Source organism: Megalobrama amblycephala, linkage group LG23 (assembly GCF_018812025.1).
Source record: "Megalobrama amblycephala isolate DHTTF-2021 linkage group LG23, ASM1881202v1, whole genome shotgun sequence".
NCBI lineage: Eukaryota > Metazoa > Chordata > Actinopteri > Cypriniformes > Xenocyprididae > Megalobrama > Megalobrama amblycephala.
Genome location: NC_063066.1, coordinates 14,864,222 through 14,885,988, shown reverse-complemented (window position 1 = coordinate 14,885,988; position 21,767 = coordinate 14,864,222). Strand labels below are relative to the sequence as shown.

Sequence of the window (21,767 nt, the reverse complement as noted above, 5' to 3'; positions counted from 1 at the left end):
CCCAAAAATTCTTCATACAGTGGACTACCAGTAAAATGTATAAAAATTTGGAACCAAAAATTATTCAGACACTTTGACCTGACCATGTGTTATCTGACATAATTAAGATTAATCTTTTAAGACATAGTTTAACTCTGAGAACTTGTCATATTTTATTACCATTTTTTAGTTAACTATAGTGAATAAACTGTATTAATGAATGAAATGTTCAAGGTGTCTGAATAAACTTTGGTTTGTATAATATATATATATATATATATATATATATATATAATATTGATTTTGAGACTTTTTTCTTTGAGGTTTTTGATTTTCTACAATTTAAAGAAAAAAAAATCTATATTTACATAACATAAATGCATATGTAATACTCACATCTTTGCAAAGGACTTGTTGACTGCTGAAGTAGGGGTTATTCTCCATAACTGTAGCTGGAGCAAAGATAATCTCCTCTGGAAACCTTCTTCCACCCAGAAGTCCCTCTTACTGGAATCCAAAAACTCAAACTTTTCCATTGGTAATTTGGGAGCCTGTTCAAGAGGGAGGGTTCCTCTTTCAGATGGGACGGAATATCTTTAACTACTGTGGTTAGTCAAAGCAGATGTCCTGAAATTCATCTATGAATGGAGATTACGCTAATGTGAGCTACTGTTAGCATTATTGGTCTCTCAGGACATTCCACTTTTCTTTTTTAGCGTCACAACATTTAGTCAGGCAACACATTAAAGTCTATATATAGTCTGTTATTTAGCTTTACCTACTTGGCCATCATTAGTAGGCAACACAGTCACATCTGGAAATGCCTAAGAAGGTTTCAGGTTGACAAAGAGTAGAAAAACAGAGTTAAGCTCAGCAAAATATTGCACTCTGCTTTCCTTGATTTTACCTAACCCTGACTTTGTAAGCCCACATTTTGAAATTGAAACCGTATTTAATAATTCATTCTAAAAAAGTGTACTTGCTGTATCAAATGTAAGCACAAGTATCAAAAGCATGAAGTTGATCATACTTTTGACTAAAATAATCAGTGTGGGGGGACTTTACGCAGTATCTCAGTATGAGTGGTTCTTTTATTGAGCTGTATCTTCAAAGCCTGTGGATAATGGATAAAAGCTTTGATATAGCTTCTATTAAAACACTTCTCAACAGCAAAGGCAACCTAAATCATTTTGAAGAGAACATAAAAATGACCACTTGCCTTCACCAGGAGCAATATTCTCTCAAGTTACAAAGCAAGCCCTTCCTTTACAGAAATCACAGTTGACCTCAAGATGTGAGCAGATATTTGAGGTGCCTATATTATTTCAAGTCTGACCCAACACTGTTGCCGAAATTTGACCCTGACTTCATGATAAGTAGCCTACTTAAAATTTCTTTTACTTGAATATTTTACAAGGCCATCTCACAAAGATGAATGTGAAAGCTTGCTGGAAATTATAGGAAATACTGAAATAAGGTGCAGTGCTCTATGAATAAAATGGTGAGAAAGTTTTAGGTTAATATTTTGGTGCCGAGTTTGTCAGCCATGCTCTTTGTGACCAGCTTGACTAAATCTTTACAATTGCACTGGCATTTTCATTTTGTAAATCTGTTTCAACAGAAGAGTGGAACTCTCATGGACAGCCATTCCAACTCAGCAGCACCTCGAGACAGCAGAGGGAGGCTTTCTGAGCCATAAAAATAAAACATAAACAACACTTCAGAGCACAGGGAGACCTGGAATGACATTAGGAAGGCCAAAGAAAACAATGTGAAAAATTCAACCAGTACAGATGAAATCAAGAAGTTGTGTATAACCACCACTGTGGTATTTTACACACTAAAAAAAAAAAAATCTGTTAAATTTACGGTAAAAAAACATATTTAATTAACTGATGTAATGTTAATTTACCTATTGAAGTACTAATATCTGTTTTGTACCTTTGTAATACACTGACAACCACCAAACACAGCAGTGATGAGAGTCGCATGATGAATACTAATATATAGAAGGTGTACACAGTGTCATTCACACAAACACTAAACACCATCATGGTAACACATGAAATTTTAAAAATGCAATAAAAATTAATTTAACAACATTACATGTAAAATAAAACCCTAATGTACAACTGATTAGAAAAAAACTAAGAAGAAACAGTTACTTCACCAAAAATACATAAAATGTGAAGTGTCATGCAGGGATATGTTAATTTGCAGGTTTTCCATTGTAAATTATACAATGACATTATTTTCCACTTTCAAAAACTGTAAATTTAACAGTAGGGGTGTGATGAGATCTCGTGTCACGAGATCTCGCAAGACTAAAGTGTGACGAGATTTCTCATCGAGGCGAAAAGTAGTCTCTTGATGTTGCCATGACAGAGTGTTAGGATGATTAGGAAAGAATATGCCACTGCTACATTTACATTACGCCTCCACTGTCCTTTTGCTTTGTGTTTTAATAAAAAACATTTAATTAAGTTGGATAACGGTCGTCGCCGCTCCATATTTAAAGAGTAGGCCTACGCGCGATCGCTGAAAGTGAAAGTAAACGCGCGCGTGCGCGCGATTTCAATACCCCATATTTTGAAAGCGGCTCCCTGATGAATGCAAATATCTCTCAAAATGAAAGCTATTTTATGCTGGGCAGTGTAGTTGTAACCATCTCTTAGCTCTGTATCAAAGAAAAAGTTGGTCTTATTTGCACTTTGAATATTGAGAGGGTGCGATTATGGTTTTAACTTGTAAAGTGTTACCATAAAAATGAATAACAGTTTTCTCTTAATCTTATTAAGCACAAACAGTAAGGTTTCATTTGTTAACATTAGTTAATGGACTATTGAATGACAATGAATGACTATTCTTATTAACTAACATAAACAAAGATTAATAAATACTGTAGCAAATATATTGCTCATTAGTTGATGTTGGTATTGTTGTCTTTTACTGCATATGATAATTCATACTCAGAAAGTAAAACTGAATGACATTCATTGTAAGATGTTAGTTAAAACATTTCAAATACACCTGCAGAATATTTTTTCTAGTCATGTATTTTCGCCATTGAGGATTTCTTAAAAATAGTGTGTAAAAATCTTGTCTCGTCTCGTCTCGGGAACTCAATCTCGAGTCTCGTCTCGTCTCGTCTCATGAGATACCAGTCTTGTCACACCCCTATTTAACAGTAAATTACCGTAAAATTACCGTATATAGTACAGAAGCTTTTTTTTCACCATAGCATTTTTACAGTCTTTTACCGTTAAAATCATAGTCTTTTACAGTGTATATATAAAGTGGTGTGGCATACAAATTATTTCTGACTATTATTTTCTCATTTCCAATCAGACAAATAAGACATAAATGTGAACCTAACACTTTCATTTCAGCAAGGTTTTCACCTTGATGCACATTAATGTTATTTTTCAGAAGTTATCATCACAATATCCGCTGTTGTTTCACGCACTGTTACTTGAACCACAAGCTTGTTTTGTTAATTAATAGGAACACAGACAACCACGCTGTTTCTGAGAAATCCGTCAGCTTGCCATCTGCAAACATGCTTGTCGATGCCAGACATTATTATCCTTCTCATGAAAGTATGCTAACTTAAGTTCTTCCCTGAACTCTCAGTGAAAAAAACCCAAAAACATTTACTTAAACTTAAATCACAAACACATTTTTCATGTCTGATTGTACTGCTATTGGAGTTTCAGCAGCTTATGTAGAAGCTTTGCTCTCTTACTCAACTTGTACTGCAACACAACAGCCTCCTCTTCTCATCTTCTCTTTTCTATTGTCAAGGCTGCCTCTGTCAAAGATTCACAAAAGACACCCACACACTGCCAACGGAGACCACAACGAAAGCCTGCTGTTTCTAAAGGACTTGGCTGGTGTCATCTGGTCGTGAGTTGAAGGGCAAGGAAAGGAAGATGAAGAGCTCATCTCTGGCCAACAAAAGCGAACCTATTAACCACAGAATACATTTTGTTGAAGAGGAAAAGAAACATATTTCAATATCTTATGCGACGGTGAATCTGACGAGCAATGATGAAAAAATGTCTTTTATTTTGCCCAATTTAGCACGCAAGTCTAAATAATACAATTTTATTTCAGATGAAAGCAATGACAAAGCAAGATTAACCAATCTTTCACTTACCTAATCAATAAAGGCATTCAGAAGGAGACAGTATTTTTAAAACTGAATTAATAAGTCTAAATGGCATTAAAGCAGAATGATCTTTTTAAGGGAGCTCTATAATTCATATTTCTCCATTAAATTCCTCAATGCTCTATACAAAACATAGGCCTGAGAGATGAATACAGGTACAAGATGTCCCCAAGGCCTGCTAATTGTATTAGATTTCTTAGAGCAAGCAAAGCGGGTCAATAAATATTTGAGGGATAACACGGATTGAGTCTCAACGGAGACCCTATGAACCAGCATGCTGGAAAGCGAATAAATAGAGTCGAGGATTACAGTGTCGCAAATCTCAAAGTTAGTGCGATCATCTCCCGTTCCTCACCTTCAGGGAAGAAAGCTGTGCGCTGTGGGATTTTTGCAATTTCTTGCATGGTGGGACAGGTGTATTTACTTTGGTAATTGTATTCCTTTTCCCAATTCATAATGTGATTAAATATTAATGCCATTCAGAGCACCAGAAAAAGCAGATCTCAGAAATTATCTAGGCACCCATAATGCAAAACCGTTTTCTCCCAAGTCTTTGCAAGTCTTCTTTATGGCTGTCTGTCATGTTGGTTTGCAATATATCACATAAAATGGAAAGAAAATAACTGCCTTGACACTTTTCCTCCAAGGGCCCTCAGAGTGCACAACTATTGTTTTACTAAATCTAATTGACATGTTTTCCCCAAACGTGCCTTACTAAAACATAGATGCCATCACAAATCAATAGAAGTGCTAATTGTACTTGTACAAACACAAAATACAGTATTGAGGCTATGGGTCAATTTTAAAGTGTTCTCATAGCTGGATTAGCCCTGAAACTGAATTATTCATTAAATCTTTTTAATGCAGGCATAATTACTTCTTTTTTAAAGAGAGTGTTAACTTTTACTGCCATACACCCCTAATTTAATGTCACCTAAGAATGAGTGGACGGTAATTTGGTCGTTTTAATTAGGGATGTAGTTCAAAATAGAATAATGAGTTTTATCTCACTTGCCCTTAGACTTACTACTTTATGTCTTGAGACGTTCACACTGCTTAACTGTTAGGATGGCATGTTCACAGCTCCTGCACAGAAAAGTACACCTTTATTTTAAGCTGGTTTGAACTGGTTTGAATTACATTAAAGAATTAAGCAATTTATTTTACACCACTCTACATAGTCAATGTAAGACAATTAGACAAAACTGGGAATATAATCAGACCCATATGGCAAAAATAATATATTTTACACAAAATATTTGCTAAAACGGATGTTAAAATACTGCATTTTTACTTTATATTTTCAATCTAAATATATTTACTGTATATTGTGCAATTGTTTTGCCCATTTACCTAGAGATTGGCTCAGTGAGGCCTCAGTTGACAGCAAGATAATTAACACTTTTAAATGCCCAGAAAGCAACTAAAAAAAAATTAGTGGCTCAACCTTAATGTTATGAAGCAACGAGAATACTTTTTGCGTGCCAGAAAAACAAAATAACGACTTTATTCAACAATCTTTAGTGATGGGAGATTTCAAAACACTGCTTCATGAAGCTTCGAAGCTTTACGAATCAGTGGTTCAGAGCGTGTATCAAACCTTCAAAGTCATATGATTTCAGTAAATGAGGCTTCGTTACATCCTAAGTGTTTCGAAACATTTTGAAATTTCAGTGGTTCAAGTGACTTTGGCAGTTTGATACAGGCTGCAAACCACTGCTTCGAAACAAAAGAATTGTAAAGCTCATGAAGCAGTGTTTTGAAATCGCCCATCACTAGATATTGTTGAAGAAAATCGTTTTGGCACACAAAAAGTATTCTCGTCGCTTCATAACATTAAGGTTTTACCACTGTAGTCTGTTTTAAATATGTTTTTAGTACCTTTCTGGGCATTGAAAGTGTTAATTATCTTGCTGTCAATGCAGGCCTCACAGAGCCATCAGATTTTATCAAAAATATCTAAATTTGTGTTCTGAAGATGAACGAAGGTCTTACGGGTGTGGAACAACATAAGGCTGAGTAATTAATTTAATTTTAATGAAAAGACTTATGAAGTCTTGAATTAGCAATCATATACCGCATGCTGTACCACACTGATGAGAGTCTAAATATTAAATACGTCTTTTCTACATGACCAGTGTCCAGAGGTCACAGTGAATGTCCAAGCCCTTGTAGTTATGGCTCCTCATGCCGAGCGCTGCGGGATCCAGGAAGAAATCCAAACTCTCACTGCCTTCACTATCAACACCCAACCCTGCCCTTAGGCCAGGCACCAGATTTTTCATGTCAGCTGGCACACACCTTCGTCTCATAAGTAGGTGTTTGACTTTCACAAGTCTCTCTCCATCCTGGCAAACGGACTCTTTACCAAGGTTGCCATATCCTTGGGCGGTGTGGATGTCAGTTATACATGCAGATTTCCTCTGCTTCACATGGTAGAAATTCCCAATGGGCTTCTATAGATGAATGTCTAATACAAGTTTGAACTTTTTTTAAAGCAGAAAATATCCTTCTAATTACTTCAATTTACATAATTACTCCTCTGGTAAAGACTTATATTAGAGTCATTGTGAAAAGGTAATTTCACATGCAAATGTATCTTAAACTGAGAAATGTTGTAATTGGTTTTCCAATGACGAACAAACATTTGCAATTAAAAATACTACAAAACCTTCAGTGCAAAAAAGCTGTTAATATATTTCTTACATAGTAATGAATATTACTGAATATTAGCACATCTCTTTAAAACGGTTTCTAATGTATTCTCAAAAAAGATAATTCTTTAAATGTGAAATTTTATAAGGGAAAGAATATCAGCTTAGACTGCACTTATAGTCTTAAAAGGTTTAACTCGAGCTTCAGGCTTTACTTATTTGTAAGAGTCAAAAAGACACAACTGTCAGGAATAAAGATATTTCCTTGAACATCTGAGTACTTTGATTTCCAAGAACTGTAAGGCATTACTGTTAGCAGGCATGTAAAATTTTTAATGCTGTTCACTAGGTTAAGAATGTAAATGTGTAACTAGAAAAAAAAAAAAAAGAAGCTTCTTTTGTGGTGACATTTTTTGAAACTGAAATAGTTTTGAGCAAAACATAAGAAAAGCAAAATTTCCTTCTTAAAATACAAAAGTTATGTTAGTTATGCTAGTTAGTTATGTTGGTTTATTAGTATTCTCCTGCCCAGGGACTGCAGATGATTTCAAACATTATCTCTGCTGTTCTGGATTTCATTTAATTGTCATGGTTTATCAGACATTTGTGCCAAATGACCTTTTAAAGTAAAAGCTGCTGTCCGTATGTTTTGCCTCTGTCGCCTTCTCTGAAACCTGCAATTGCAGTTATTTGCGGAATTATCAACTTTACGTGGGTTGTGCATCAGCACAGCTCCTCAACACGGATGAATCATGTTTGCTGTCAGTCACCACATCGGTGTGGATACTAAGAATAAGAATTTTCACTTTAAAATGTCATCTGAACAAGTAACATGTGACCGACTGAGAAAAAAAGTGATTCAAACAGTGAAAATTATTGTTATACTTTGTTCTCAAATTGTTAATGTTAACAACATCAGCATTGTGTGATGTACATGCAAGAAAAAGTATGTGAACCACTTGCAGAATCTGTGAAAATGTGAATCATTTTAACAAAATAAAGGAGATCATACAAAATGCATGTTATTTTTTATTATCTCCTTTATTTTGTTAAAATTATTCACATTTTCACAGATTCTGCAAGTGGTTCACATACTTTTTCTTGCAACTGTATATTTAGAGTGTATTAGCGTTACCTGTAGATTTCAATTTTTGTATCCACTCTGCAGTCGGAGTCTTTTGCTTTTGACTAGAGTGAATCTCCAGTTGTCACTGATGATTATCATTTTGACCTTTCTGGATTACAATCCGCCATCAAAATGATACATTTAATTATTCTAGATGTTGTGAGAAATGGCTATAAATGATCCGCTACCTGCAGCATCCTCACATGCCATATAGCCTACTAGCAGGGACTCCTTCTTTATGTATACTGACGTGACGTAATGAATTTCCCACAGAAACCCACCAGTACCGATTTCATTCTAAAACATTATTACAAGCTTAACGTTGTGAACCGGGCTAAGGTGATAGTTTTGAACACTGGCTGGTTATGTACTTGCTCAAAAATTGATTTTAGATCATTTTTAACTAAAAAAAAAGTTACGGGCTGCAGCTTTAAGAACTCACCCTCATGTTATTTCAAACGCTCAACGACCTTTGTTCATCTTCGGAACACAAATGAAGATATTTTTGATAAAATCCGAAATCCGATGAAAACCTGTTCCAAAGATGAATGAAAGTCTTGTGGGTTTCGAATGACAATGAGGGTGAGTAATTAAAAACAGAAATTTCATTTTTGGGTGAACTAACCCTTTAAATATACAAGACAGTTTAATACATCACGAATCATGTGCCAATCATGATCAAATAGACTGTGCTTTACTGCTCATACAAGCAGAACAAGTTTGAATATGACTTGCAACATTTCATAATACCACTGTCCCATCATTTCCTGTCCTCTATGCAGCACTGTGAATCGAAATGGAAAAAGGCCATTTTAAATAAATAAAGAGGTATTTGATGCAGACGCACAAAAAAATAATAAATTGTAATGGGGTGATAAAAGTAAAGTAAATAAGTTTTCCTATCTCAAGAACAAAGTAATCTGCATGCTTTTAAATAAAATATTTATCAGACCTGTGTGAAAAGGGCATCTTCCTCTGAAATATCTCTAAATGTCTCTAAATGCAACAAAGACTTGCAAAGAAATTTCAAATAATTTTACTTCTGACTTCAGCCCAAGAGCGACCTATTTTATAACCTATCTCCCTGAATTTTAACCTGTGCTTCAATGAACAAATACTTGAAATAATTCAATCACAGGTGTACACAAAAGATAGCCTAGCCGAAGTCCCTGCCCTTGATCTCAAGTAAAAGCAATGACGACCTCAACATGAATGAAGGCAGCTGTTTACAGTATGAAGCTGTTGAAATCTGAAGCTGTGAGATGGGAATAAGACTGCCAGGGACGATAAGATTAAAAGACATTAAGTATTTGAGAAACTGGCATGTGAACATGAATATATAGAATAGATGCTTTGGAAGCACTTGAGTATAAAGTCATTAAATAATAAAATAATCAACTGTGGACTGGATTTATGACCAGACTGAACTGAAACAAAATACAAAGTATATTTAAAGAAATATAAGACCAGATATACCCTATGTAGCCTACAGTGTTGGGGGTAACGCATTACAAGTAATGCAAGTTATGTAATCAGATTACTTTTTTCAAGTAACTAGTAAAGTAACGCATTACTTTTAAATTTACAAGAAAATATCTGAGTTGCTTTTTCAAATAAGTAATGCAAGTTACTTTGTTTTCCCATGTATTGACTGACAGCTTTCTTATTCTTCTGTAATGACAGAATGGCAGCACAGCTGAAAAGTTTGTTTGAGCTGCGCCCTCTACTGTACAGGTGTGAATTTGTATTTCCTTCAGCCTGAGGCTTATTCATTTCACTTTTGGTGTGAAAGGGCCTTTACATTTGCCAAAAAAAGCCCAATTTTTTATTTTTTTTGTCTAACAAACAAGGAAGCCCAGCCCAGATGTGAAAAAGTAACGCAAAAGTAACGTAATGCATTACTTTTCATAAAAAAAAAAAAATTTTTAGGGAGTAATGTAATTTTGTAATGCATTACTTTTAAAAGTAACTTTTTACAACACTGGTAGCCTATGTACTAATGAAATTTCAGCCTGATCTCATTGTTAATACATAGGTATTAAAGGTAGAATTTGTAAGATATTCGCAGTAAAATATCCAAAAACCACTAGGCTAGTGTTATATATTTTGTTATATATGTTATATCTTTTTAGTATTTAACTGAAATCATTCAATAGCTTCATTACAGCATACACACATTACTTTCGGACAGTTGTTGGTATTTTAAGCTATATATGAGGTAAATTCCCTGTTTTGGGTTGACGCATGACAACTTACTAGCGTAAAAAGATAACAGTTCACACTCCTTTTCTCCGCTCCCCACTGCCGCTGAGAGGCCGCCATCTTGTTTGAATTTTTTCTGAAATCTCTGAACCGGTCACGTGATTGGCTGCTAACATTCTGATTGGAGGATCTCAAAAAATTGCCCACGACCGATCTAACGTATCCAGATATAAATTTGTTGCTCATTTTCAATGGGAAAGTGCCCAAGCAACGTTGCTTGGCTACATTGCCCGGCAACATTGCTCAAAAAGTTGCCCGTGTATCATCACCGTAACAGTTACCATGCTTTTACCATTCATCAGAGAAAAACACTATTTTGTTAAGTAGCTAACATAGCATAATCAGATGCAGCTTTATTTTTAGTAACCGTAATACAGCATTTTCTCCATCATACAATACTTTTTAAAATTAATTGCATGCCATTTATCAACACAAGCCATCCAGCATTTAATATTCTAAAATCGATCTATCTTACTGCAGTGTGTAACAGTGTCTCACAGCAGCCGCCGAGCGAAAGCACAGAGTAACGTTATAACATCATTTTCAACACACTCAAATGATAAACAGCGCTGTTACCTCATACTCATGACCGGATAAGGGGAAGCGCCGGTGACTGTGGCATAATAAAAGCTCCGCTGCTCGTGTGTTGTGCAATCGCTCCAGCAGCCTCGTTCAGCTTCCACAACACTCGGTCCTGCTCTGCTTCATACTACAACAACGTTAATAATCACATCCATGCACATTATTTCTTCCCGAGTCCTATTCCAATTATTTTCCACCGGCTGTGATGTGAAGACCACATGTCCCAAGATTCCGTGCTTAAACTTGGCGTCATCAAGCTACGCCTTTGTTTTGAATAGGCCTCTAGCGACCTCTAGTGGACAGAAATATTACATACTGCACCTTTAATACGTAACTTTCAAAGACACATAACGTACATTTTTGTACATTTAGAAAGGCGCTGATATGTAAAATATTAACGTATTTATAGCACTAAAACGTTGAAATAGTTAATTTTTTTCAGCGAATCTCTGACGAAGCAGGTGAGAACAAATAAAATTGATGTGATTTGTGATTTTATGTTGTGTTTTGGTGTATCTTATGGTTGTATTGTCAGTCACTGCATAGGAGAAAACGCCTTCTGTGTTGCACAGCAAACAAAAAATTTTAAGGTTCCAAAGTATAGTCTTGTTTAACATTATGTAATCCTCTGAAACGAGTTTGCAGCACAAGTCACAAACAGAAATGTTATTTCATATCAAGCAGAGTAAACTGCATTTAATAAACGCAACTAAAACATGTATTGATATGACAATTGAATACAACGGATTTAAAACATTAATGTCACGATTTTAATATTAATACATGGGAATTCATACACATTCACACTTGGATACATAAATGATTTACGTTTTATTGCTGTTAATACGTAAGTATTTTTAAGTTTTAGTGCTATAAATACATCAATATTGTACGTTTTTGTGTGCATAAAAACATAAGTAAATGTACGTGTGGTAGAACCACACTTTACCTAAAAATACACATATTCTCATAAGATCAAGTTGGAAATTTTGCAAAGTGTTAAACCTTGGGACCATGGACCAATAAACTGCACTGGTATTGTATCTGAGATCAAAGCAGGCTAGACTTTTTCGTTTTTATCTTACTGCAGAAGAGGTTAAGACTCAATCTTTCATATGATTGCTCATCAGCTACTTCCCAAAGTTAATGAAATCAGCCAGAAAATAAAACTTCTAAAGAAATAAACTTCTCAAGAGACATTGCACATTACTGCTGAACTGATATCACAAAAAATCTTGGCTACTGTTATTTCTAAAATATTCTGCATCAATTGGCCAATCATTAAATCACAACTTTTGCCTAGCCTTTCGTAATAAATTGTCTTAGATGGGATTGCGATGCTAAGATCTTCATTTTCATTTTGCTGACTTCAGTAGGTTTAGTAATTGAGTCTTTTAAACTGAGTTATCCAGAGCCAAATTGAGGGCTGTACTTTGCTGTTTGAGACACTCCTGACAGGACTATTGCTTAAATGAAATATTCTTATTTTTCTCAATCATTTCTGTGCATGCAGAAAACACAAACTGTTAGTAATTACATCAAATGTTGATATTTTCTGTCACAAACAAAATGGATTTCCTTACCATTCAATGAAAAGATTCAGAAATCAACTTTGTACCTGTGCAGATGGAGAAAATGAAAAGACAGAGATAGAATTGAAAACAAATCATGTATAACAAACCTAATTTGCATTGCACTGGGTGCATAATACTCTTCAAAAAGCAATATAATATATTCACCTGAACTACACCCATCTGTATTTCTTTTGTATTATAGAAGGTCTAATAATTCTTTCTTGCCTTGGCAGTAACACCAAGTTTGAGTGCATGCTCTGATTCATCATCATTCATCAACATAATACATGCTGGACATATTTATAGAACTGACTTATTTTTATTTATTATGTGCACGTCAGTCCGAGGGAAGAGTGGATGTCAGTTTGCCTGAATGAAATGAATTCAATTTGTTTTCTTGTTATCAATGCATCCAGCAAGGGCACAAAAGACCTTTTGTTTGGACAAGTGTTTAAAAGTTTAATTGGCAAAGTTTACTATACTGAGGTATGGATCATTTTACATGACATCCACTTTCCGAATCATCAATACAGAGCGTGTGCATGCTTATAATTTTATATATTATTTTACGATTTCTCATACTGTGTCGATAGGCGCGATGCTATAGGATTCCAGGAACAAGTGATTTGTCTGTCCAAGCTGATGCAATCACATGCAATCCGAAGATATTCAATGTATGGAGCAGCAATTTTGGAACAATAAGATTTCTTATTGGCTACCTTAACGCAATGCCAGGTATGCAAACCAGGTTGCAATACAGTTATTAGGCTGCACCACTGGCTATAGCTTTTGAAAATCACAAATCAGATGTATTGTCGGTAAGAATTATATGCCATTCTATTTTGAAAAGGAATCAATTTTCATGCTGCTCAAAATGAACCTACTACAAGAAAAACTTTTGTATATAAAATGTAGCAGAGCATAATGCATCATATCATGAACAAGGTGAACAATTATCAATGCATGGATGAAACTCACTCAGGATGCTGACAATTTCCCACACAGTTTTCCATGCACCATTATCTCTCTGCATGTGGGAAGAGACGGATCATACAGAACAGTGAAATGAACTTCTCTGTCTTGCATTCAACTGCAGTATCTTGCAGGAGATGGATCACGTCATGTGAGCTCCACTGTCACTTTCATTGGTAGTCTCCGCATTGCATAAAGATATTATGAATTGCTGCTCTTCATGTCAACAGAAATCATGTCCATTGAAAATAAATGACTTCAGGTCACTTTCAGTGCTGCATGTCAGTGTGAGCACCCCTTTAAAACAGAAAGAGACATAAGAGAAAACTTTTTATTGTCATGTCACATGGTTAGGAGCATGTATCAACTATGTATTTAAATAAAAAAGAGTGGGGAAAATGCATGAAATAGTGAAATAGTCTTGCAAATGAAAAGACGGTGCTGTTTCACACAGTCCCAAATTATGATTTGTCATATTTTATTCCAATTCATCAAGTGAGGTAGACAATGCTGGGCTGAGGTGCTGCCAAGTCCTTGAGAACTCATTTATTTGATGGCTTTGCTATTTGATTGCCCTTATGTAACTTCCTAACCTAATTTACATAAACAGTACATTAGTTTTGGACACAGGCGCCCTGAGTATGTGCGTAATTAGCCTTGTATCAGTCCATTCTGAGTTCCATTTTAGCTAATCACTCTTAGTATTTTATAGAGGATTTTCTGGGTTTTGTGACAGAGGGAGAATCATTATGCTGTAAAAGACCACCATGATAGTAGCTCCTGATTTGAGAACGAGATATCTGAAATGTATGGAAAAATGACTACTACAAACAGTAGCAGATGGGGATAAACACTTTTCCTTCAATGTACTGGAACTATTGTACTCTCAAATTACAATATAATGAGATAGATCAACAAAATGGCAAATATAAGCCTCTTTTTCCATTTATTTCCTGTAAATTTCTCCTACATGATTAGTTGCTTATTAAAATAATCATAAATATTTCAGTGACATAAGGTACAATTCATTAATATTAGTTAATGCTTTAAAGTTTTATGAATTAAAAAAGAACAATATTTTAATAGCATATATTAATGTAAGTTAATGATCATTTCTGAGGTTTGTGAGTTGATGAAAAGCTAGTAATTAATTAAATCATAAATTAATAAATTAAAATAAATGTGCAATATAAACAAAACATTAAAAATGTGTTTAATAAGTTTAAAAATGTTTACTATTTAAGCATAAATTTAATCTTTTCATTAACTAACATTAGAGAACCGTGAACATGTTATTGTGTTGTTAAATTATTGAAATATTAAAGTATGAAATGGGACTTCAAGTAAATATTTTAGGTCAAAGGGGTTCGAAAAAGATTCACCCTCATGTTAACAAACTGAACGTTATTGGAAAGTGTTGTTACTAATATTTCATCTTTTCAACGGTGACAACTGAAATGTTCATAAATGAATAGAGCAGTGGCGTGCGGTCCATATAAGCTGTGAATGCTCTGCATACCCAAGCCATTCGTGGACTCTGCAATTAAAATTAAAATTAACATTATAAATTACTAATAAATCCCTTGTTTAAGATGTACCATAAAGCCTACACTGTAAAAAAAATCCCAGTAAAATTTACGGTAAAAAACCGGCAGCTGTGGTTGCCAGAACTTTACCGTAAAAAATACAGTAGCAACGTAAAAAAAATCTGTTAAATTTACGGTAAAATAACATATTTCATTAACTGATATAATGTTCATTTACCAACCTAATGAAGTACTAATATCTGTTTTGTACCTTTATAATACACTGACAGTCACCAAACACAGTGGTGATGAGAGTCACATGATGAATCAAAGCTCATCACAAGCAGCTTTTCCACAAGCTGAGAAGGACAATACTAATATAAAGAAGGTGCACACAGTGTCATTCACACACACAGTAAACACCATCATGGTAACATGCATGAAATTTTAAAAATGCAATAAACATTACTTTAACAACATTAGATGTAACATAAAACCCTAATGTACATAACTGATTAGGAAAAAATGAGAAAAACTAAGAAGAAACAGAGTTATTTCAACGAAAATATATCAAAAGTGAAGTGTCACGCAGGGAATTGTAGGAATGTCAATTTACGGTTTTTCACTGTAAATTTTACAATGAATTGTTATTTTTCACTTCCAAAAACTGTGAATTTACCGGTATTTTACCGTAAAATTACATTAAATGTACCGTTAGATTTTTACAGTTATTCACCGTATATAGTACGGAAACTTTCTGTAAACCAATTGACAGTTTTTCACCGTATAATTTTTACAGTCTTTTACTGTTAAAATCATGGTCATTTTTTACAGTGTATGATTGGCAATGCGCATGTAACTGTCCGTAATTTATTTATTTTTTTAAACGACGGTGATGGAGACTTCCAGGTAAGCTGATCTACAGCAGCTTTTGCGCCTTCGCACTTTTGTTATGGAGCGTCATCACTGTCCCGTGTTCTCATTGGTTTGCTGGCCTATGGCAAATTTCATAAGCAGGATAAGCTGTGCGCTGATAGCTTGCCCAAGAGGAAAAATGAGCTTGTTAAACAATGAATTTGTTAAAGTCATCAGTTTGCCTAATTTCAACTTATTTTTTAAAGAATACTGATATTTTTATTTATTTATATTTATTTATTATATTTATATTTATTTATTTATATTTATTATAATAACATTTTATTTTTTATTTATAATAATACTAATTGTTATACTTATTTTTAATTATTAATTTAAAAAGTACGTTTGGCATACGTTTAAATTTACACCATTGTGCTTTTTATTTGTTGTGTCTGATATAGATCTGCGTCCTAAACGGATACGTTTAAAGGTGAAGTATGTCGTTTCTTTGACATATATACCCATACATACCCATTATTTGCTATAAACCCATTCAACGTAACTGCATCGGCATTTTTACGTGACGCACCTCCCAGCATACCCGGTTAAAAAGTCACTGCTCGCCACTGGAATAGAGTAATAAGTAAATTAGTTTACAAAGGTGAAAAACAAGAAAGATGACATCAGCTCAGTTTGAGGATGAATGCCTACCCAACAGTGAATAAAAGCAACAGATGCGAATGGTCAGGAGAGAAGAAGATTTACCCTCTCTGGCCTTAAACTGGAGTAGAAACAGATGGAAGACTCCCGACTCTCCATGGGCACTGAACACATTAAAACACCTCTAAGCTGCAGATGCTATAACGCTACCTGTGGTGCTGAGCTAAATGCCTCTCATTCGAGCACTTTCTCCTTGAGTTCATTCCCCCCAGTTTCCATTTCCTCCTTAGTTTGTCTTGTTTATAATTATGCAGTTATAGACGTTTTGTTCTAGGATTTGCTTATGATTGTTTGAATTCTCCATTATGTCCAGGTGATGGCAATGTTTCAACTGGCTGTGGCCAGCATGTGCAACTGAACTGCTTAAGGCATTGTAAATATGAAGTCTGTTCCAAAACTGATAAAGCCAGTCCACAGCTTCTGTTTACACCAGGCTTAAGCACTGACATATGTTTTGGAAATGAACATCTGCTGAAGCAAGTGTTAATCCTATAGACAGCCTATTTGACACCCAGGAATCTCTGATTTGAAGTATGTTCCCCCATTTACTCTGTGATCCAGCAAACTGGTTTTCAATAATATGCTGAACTTCTAAGCTCCGCCACACTAAATCTATTTATCTGGACTAAAACGTTAAGCAAGGCTTTTTAGAGGCCATATCTCACAGATGACAAGAGGTAAATCTTTAATCATTGCACTTAGTGTCAGCAGATGCATTCCTACTTATCTATCAAATCCTGTAGATTTTGGTATCTCAACACTGATGTAACACTCTGCCCTGATGAAAGGACCTCAAGATGATGGTATTTATGAATGGCAGAGCTAAGCAGAGGAGATGGAGGGCTGCGGTGGTGCCACCATGTGGTGCATGGGTTTTCTGAACTCATCTTATGGGGAAGAGCTTATACAAAGCCATTTGTTCTGCCCTGCTTGGGATGGTTGTCTTAAAAGCAGAACAATTATTTAGCTCAATACAAACATTTTTGATGCATACAAAACAACGGATGTTTATCTGATAGGAACAAAACTTGAAATGAATTGAGCTATATTATGACATTTTCTTCTGTAGAGCTGCTTTACAGTAGAATCTGACTCATATTTACTCATATTTGCGTAATTGATTCTGTTATTTTGCTGTTTATCATCGTGAAGCTCCTTTGAAACAATTTATAGCTATTACATAAAAGTTACCGGGGAAACGGCTTTATTTCTCATGTTCCATAAGCGGCATGTTCTTTTCTGTATAGAACTTAACCACAGTGTAATATTTAATTAAAACTAAGAATAAAATATATCAGGTACAGTTTACCTTCAGTTTTGACCCGTCTCTCTCTTGCTCTTTTTTTTTTTAAGCTTGAATAACATTTAGCCTAAAGAACATTGCCAAGAGATTACATCAAAATTATAAAATGGATTCCATCAATAGATAGATCCTACATAATTAACACACAGGCACACACACATACACGCACATACTAGTATATGCAGTGAATGGTTTAGTCTAGGTCACCCCCACTCAGTTTGTGTAGTTGGTACATATTTTGTAGCCTGACTACGTCAGACTTCCTGCTTCCGCTCAATTTCATTTCGCTTCTGTACTCAGTCTGATACAGCGTCAGAGCTTTCTGTTTGCCACCGGTCTGGAAACAGCCGGGCCAATCAACGAACAGAGGGCGGGCTGAGAGCCGTGACGTAGATGCTAAGCGCCGAGTTTTACATTGTAGGTTAGAGAAATCGAAAACCGAAACGACCGCGGAAATGGGAAACGAGACACGGGATGCAATTCGCTCTGTTATGGAGAACATTCAACTGTTTTTCAAACTGAAGCCAGAACAAGAAGAGTGTTTGATAAACATTTGTTTTATCATGTGTTTACAACAGGTTTACAGTGGAAGTTCAATCATAGATTTGAGTTCGATGCATGATGTCTTCGATGCGACTGTACAGGCGCATAACATACGTCATAACTAAACGTATCTGATTGGCTTACGGGTAACCAATGATTTTAAACTTCAGACAAGCGCCCCCTAGCGAGAGAGAAAACTCTTCTCTATTATGCCATTCCAGACTCTGTCTACGAAGCAAAGTGAAGTAGCAGAGTCTGGTATTACCAGGCTACATATTTTGTTGATCCTGGAACAACATTCCAGTCTGAAAATTTAGGCTTAACCCTATTCCTACCCCTAAACCTAACCCTACCCATAAGTTATCCCAAAAATCAGAAGGAAATGATAGATGAATAACACTGATGTAGAAGATTTTAAGCTTAAAGGCCAGAACACACCAAGCCGACGCCGACGAACTAGTGGCGACAAAAGCAGACTGTGGGGTTTGCTCACGTCGGCAGCGTCTGTGTCCAAAGTTGCCCTGCCACACCAAAATGACGCTAAACAGCCGACGGCCAAGCAGCACGTCAGTTCTGCGCCTGCGTGATATGAAATGCTTTTCCAAAACAGCAGGCGGCAGTATCTGAACAGCCAGTCAGAATGATCAGATGGCCCGACGGACCGACGAGCTCCAACGCTGATTCAACATTTCGAATCGGCCGACAAAAGGCCGACGAGGACCAACTTCAGCCGACGGTGCGGAACACACTGAGAAAACTTAGTCGGCCGACGAAGAAAAACTGCCCGACAGCCAACCGTCGGCTTGGTGTGTTCCTGCCTTTAATTTGACATAATCTGTAAACTTGTCCCTCAAATCTGATTAGTTGCTTTGAATCAACTGTGTTTGTGTGGAAACGATTTTATAAATTCAGTTTATAAAAATACCCATGTACGTTTGGACTAGGCCTAAGTCTGAAGCATGATGCCTTTTCATCATATGACAGATGTCCTAAAATGTACACCGTACTTTTTTTTTTTTTTTTTTTTTTTCAAGTTTGTGGTCTGGATCATATAGTCTGCAAAATCATAGGTGTATTTTGGAGTCTTTTCCATCGTAGCGGTGGTAACGTCAACAGGGGAGTAAGTTAACATCAATTAAATTAGCCGAAGTGTTAGTTAAGCAGGTATACTTAAAGGTGCCCTAGATTATGTTTTTTAAAGATGTAATATAAGTCTAAGGTGTCCCCTGAATGTGTCTGTGAAGTCAGCTCAAAATACCCCATAGATTTTTTTTTAATTAATTTTTTTAACTGCCTATTTTGGGGCATTATAAACGCGCCAATTTTATGCTGCGGCCCCTTTAAATCCCGTGCTCTCCACCCACAGAGCTCGCGCTTGCCTTGAACAGTGCCTTAACAAAGTTTACACAGCTAATATAACCCTCAAAATGGATCTTTACAAAGTGTTCGTCATGCATGCGGCATGCATGCGTCGGATTATGTGAGTATTGTATACTGTTATATTGTTTACTTCTGATTTTGAATGAGTTTGAGGCTATGCTCCATGGCTAACGGGTAATGCTACACTGTTGGAGAGATTTATATAGAATGAAGTTGTGTTTATGCATTATACAGACTGCAAGTGTTTAAAAATGAAAATAGCAACGTCTCTCTTGTCTCCGTGAATACAGTAATAACCGATGGTAACTTTAACCACATTTAACAGTACATTAGCAACATGCTAACGAAACATTTAGAAGGACAGTTTACAAATATCACTAAAAATATCATGTTATCATGGATCATGTCAGTTATTATTGCTCCATCTGCCATTTTTCGCTATTGTTCTTGCTTGCTTACCTAGTCTGATGATTTGGTTGTGCACATCCAGACGTTAATACTGGCTGCCCTTGTCTAATGCCTTTTATAATGTTGCAAACGTGGGCTGGCATATGCAAATATTGGGGGCGTACACCCCGACTGTTACGTAACAGTCGGTGTTATGTTGAGATTCGCCTGTTCTTCGGAGGTCTTTTAAACAAATGAGATTTATATATTAAGAAGGAGGAAACAATGGAGTTTGAGACTCACTGTATGTCATTTCCATGTACTGAACTCTTGTTATTTAACTATGCCAAGATAAATTCAATTTTTCATTCGAGGGCACCTTTAATATAAAGTAACTGCCGATGAAATCAACTGAAGAGGGGAGAACAGAGGTTTACCAGGCAGCAGAGTTGAGAGTTAAAGTGCATTCCGTCAGTGTCTGTGTTCTATATTTTTAATTGGCAGGAGCCATTTCAACCAGACTGTACAGATCTCCAATAACCTACAGAACAGGTTGATGCTTTGAGGAGGAGGAGGAGGAAGGAGAGGAAAAGGAAGTAAAGGCTAGAGATTTGTATATCATTGAATTTTAATTTGAATTAGCTAAAATGGAAAATTACTGAACTATATAATAGAAAAATCAACAAAAGATTTTAGTAATGGATTTTTTTGTTATTGTTACGTCCCCCTGGCGTCTAGAGGATATGGAGACGTAACATGAGAAAAGATTAACTATTAAAAAGCTGTTAAAAGAATGGACTCATTTATTAAGGAGATGTGATGTGTGTAGTAAAGAAACAGGCAGAGAAGAACTAAATTTGTAGTTGCTTTTAGTAAGGGAAAAATAATTCAATGTAACAAAACACCAATGATACAATAAGCAGTGAACCAAACATACATCCAAAACAAACAAATACCTATTTACAAATTATGTACAAAAGTAAAATAAACGATAACAAAGCGAGGGACGAGAGCGGTGCTAAAACAAAAAAAATCAATAAAACAAAACAAGTTAACTAAACCCCAACAAATTCTAAACTAATCAAAAGAAAGCAAGGAAAATAACATCTTCAGTGTAGAACACCGCTATCTACACTAACTAACAAACATAAATACATAAATTGGCACCCGCTCCTAAACTAGTGTGTTTAAACAACTTTACTCTACGTGTTGCGAGGTGTAAGTCACGTGACATACTAACCTGGTCCCATCACTATGTATCGGAGAAGGACTTGAACAAACTCTGACAAATCAAGAGTCGAGTCACGCCATAATCACAGTATCAGTAGTAGGGCATGATGAACACAGTTTCAAGTGAAGAAAACACACAATAAACAAATCAAACTAAACAAGAGCAAAAACACGACAGCAAACGCAGGAGAGCAAACAAAACAAAGCAAACGCTTCTCCCGCGCTCGTGTCGCATCCGGGTCTTTATACGCGCCCACTAGCGTCTCATTGGTTCTCGGGATGTCGCGAGACTCCGATGACTGGCCGCGACGTCATCCAATTACGGGACCTGTAACAAGTGACAGTGAAGGAGAGAGAGAGAGAGAGAGAGAGAGAGAGAACGCTACGGGACGTAACACCCCCACCCTTAAAAAACAAACATACACATGTTTGATAGAACCAACCTATACCAGTAGGTACTCTTCCTTAGACCCGAGACAGAGCGTCTGCCACGACATTAT

The 21,767-nt window shown here is 35.8% G+C and overlaps 1 protein-coding gene across 1 annotated transcript in view; it reads right to left on the bottom strand.

Moving 5' to 3' along the window:
- Positions 1-522, bottom strand: part of tnmd (tenomodulin) — a 42,944-nt gene extending 42,422 nt beyond the window's left edge. The window contains exon 1 of the mRNA XM_048176649.1: positions 376-522. Within this exon, the coding sequence (XP_048032606.1) occupies positions 376-423 (48 nt within the window). The 5' untranslated portion in view covers positions 424-522. The remainder of the gene's footprint in view (positions 1-375) is intronic.
- Between the last annotated feature and the right edge of the window lie 21,245 nt (positions 523-21,767).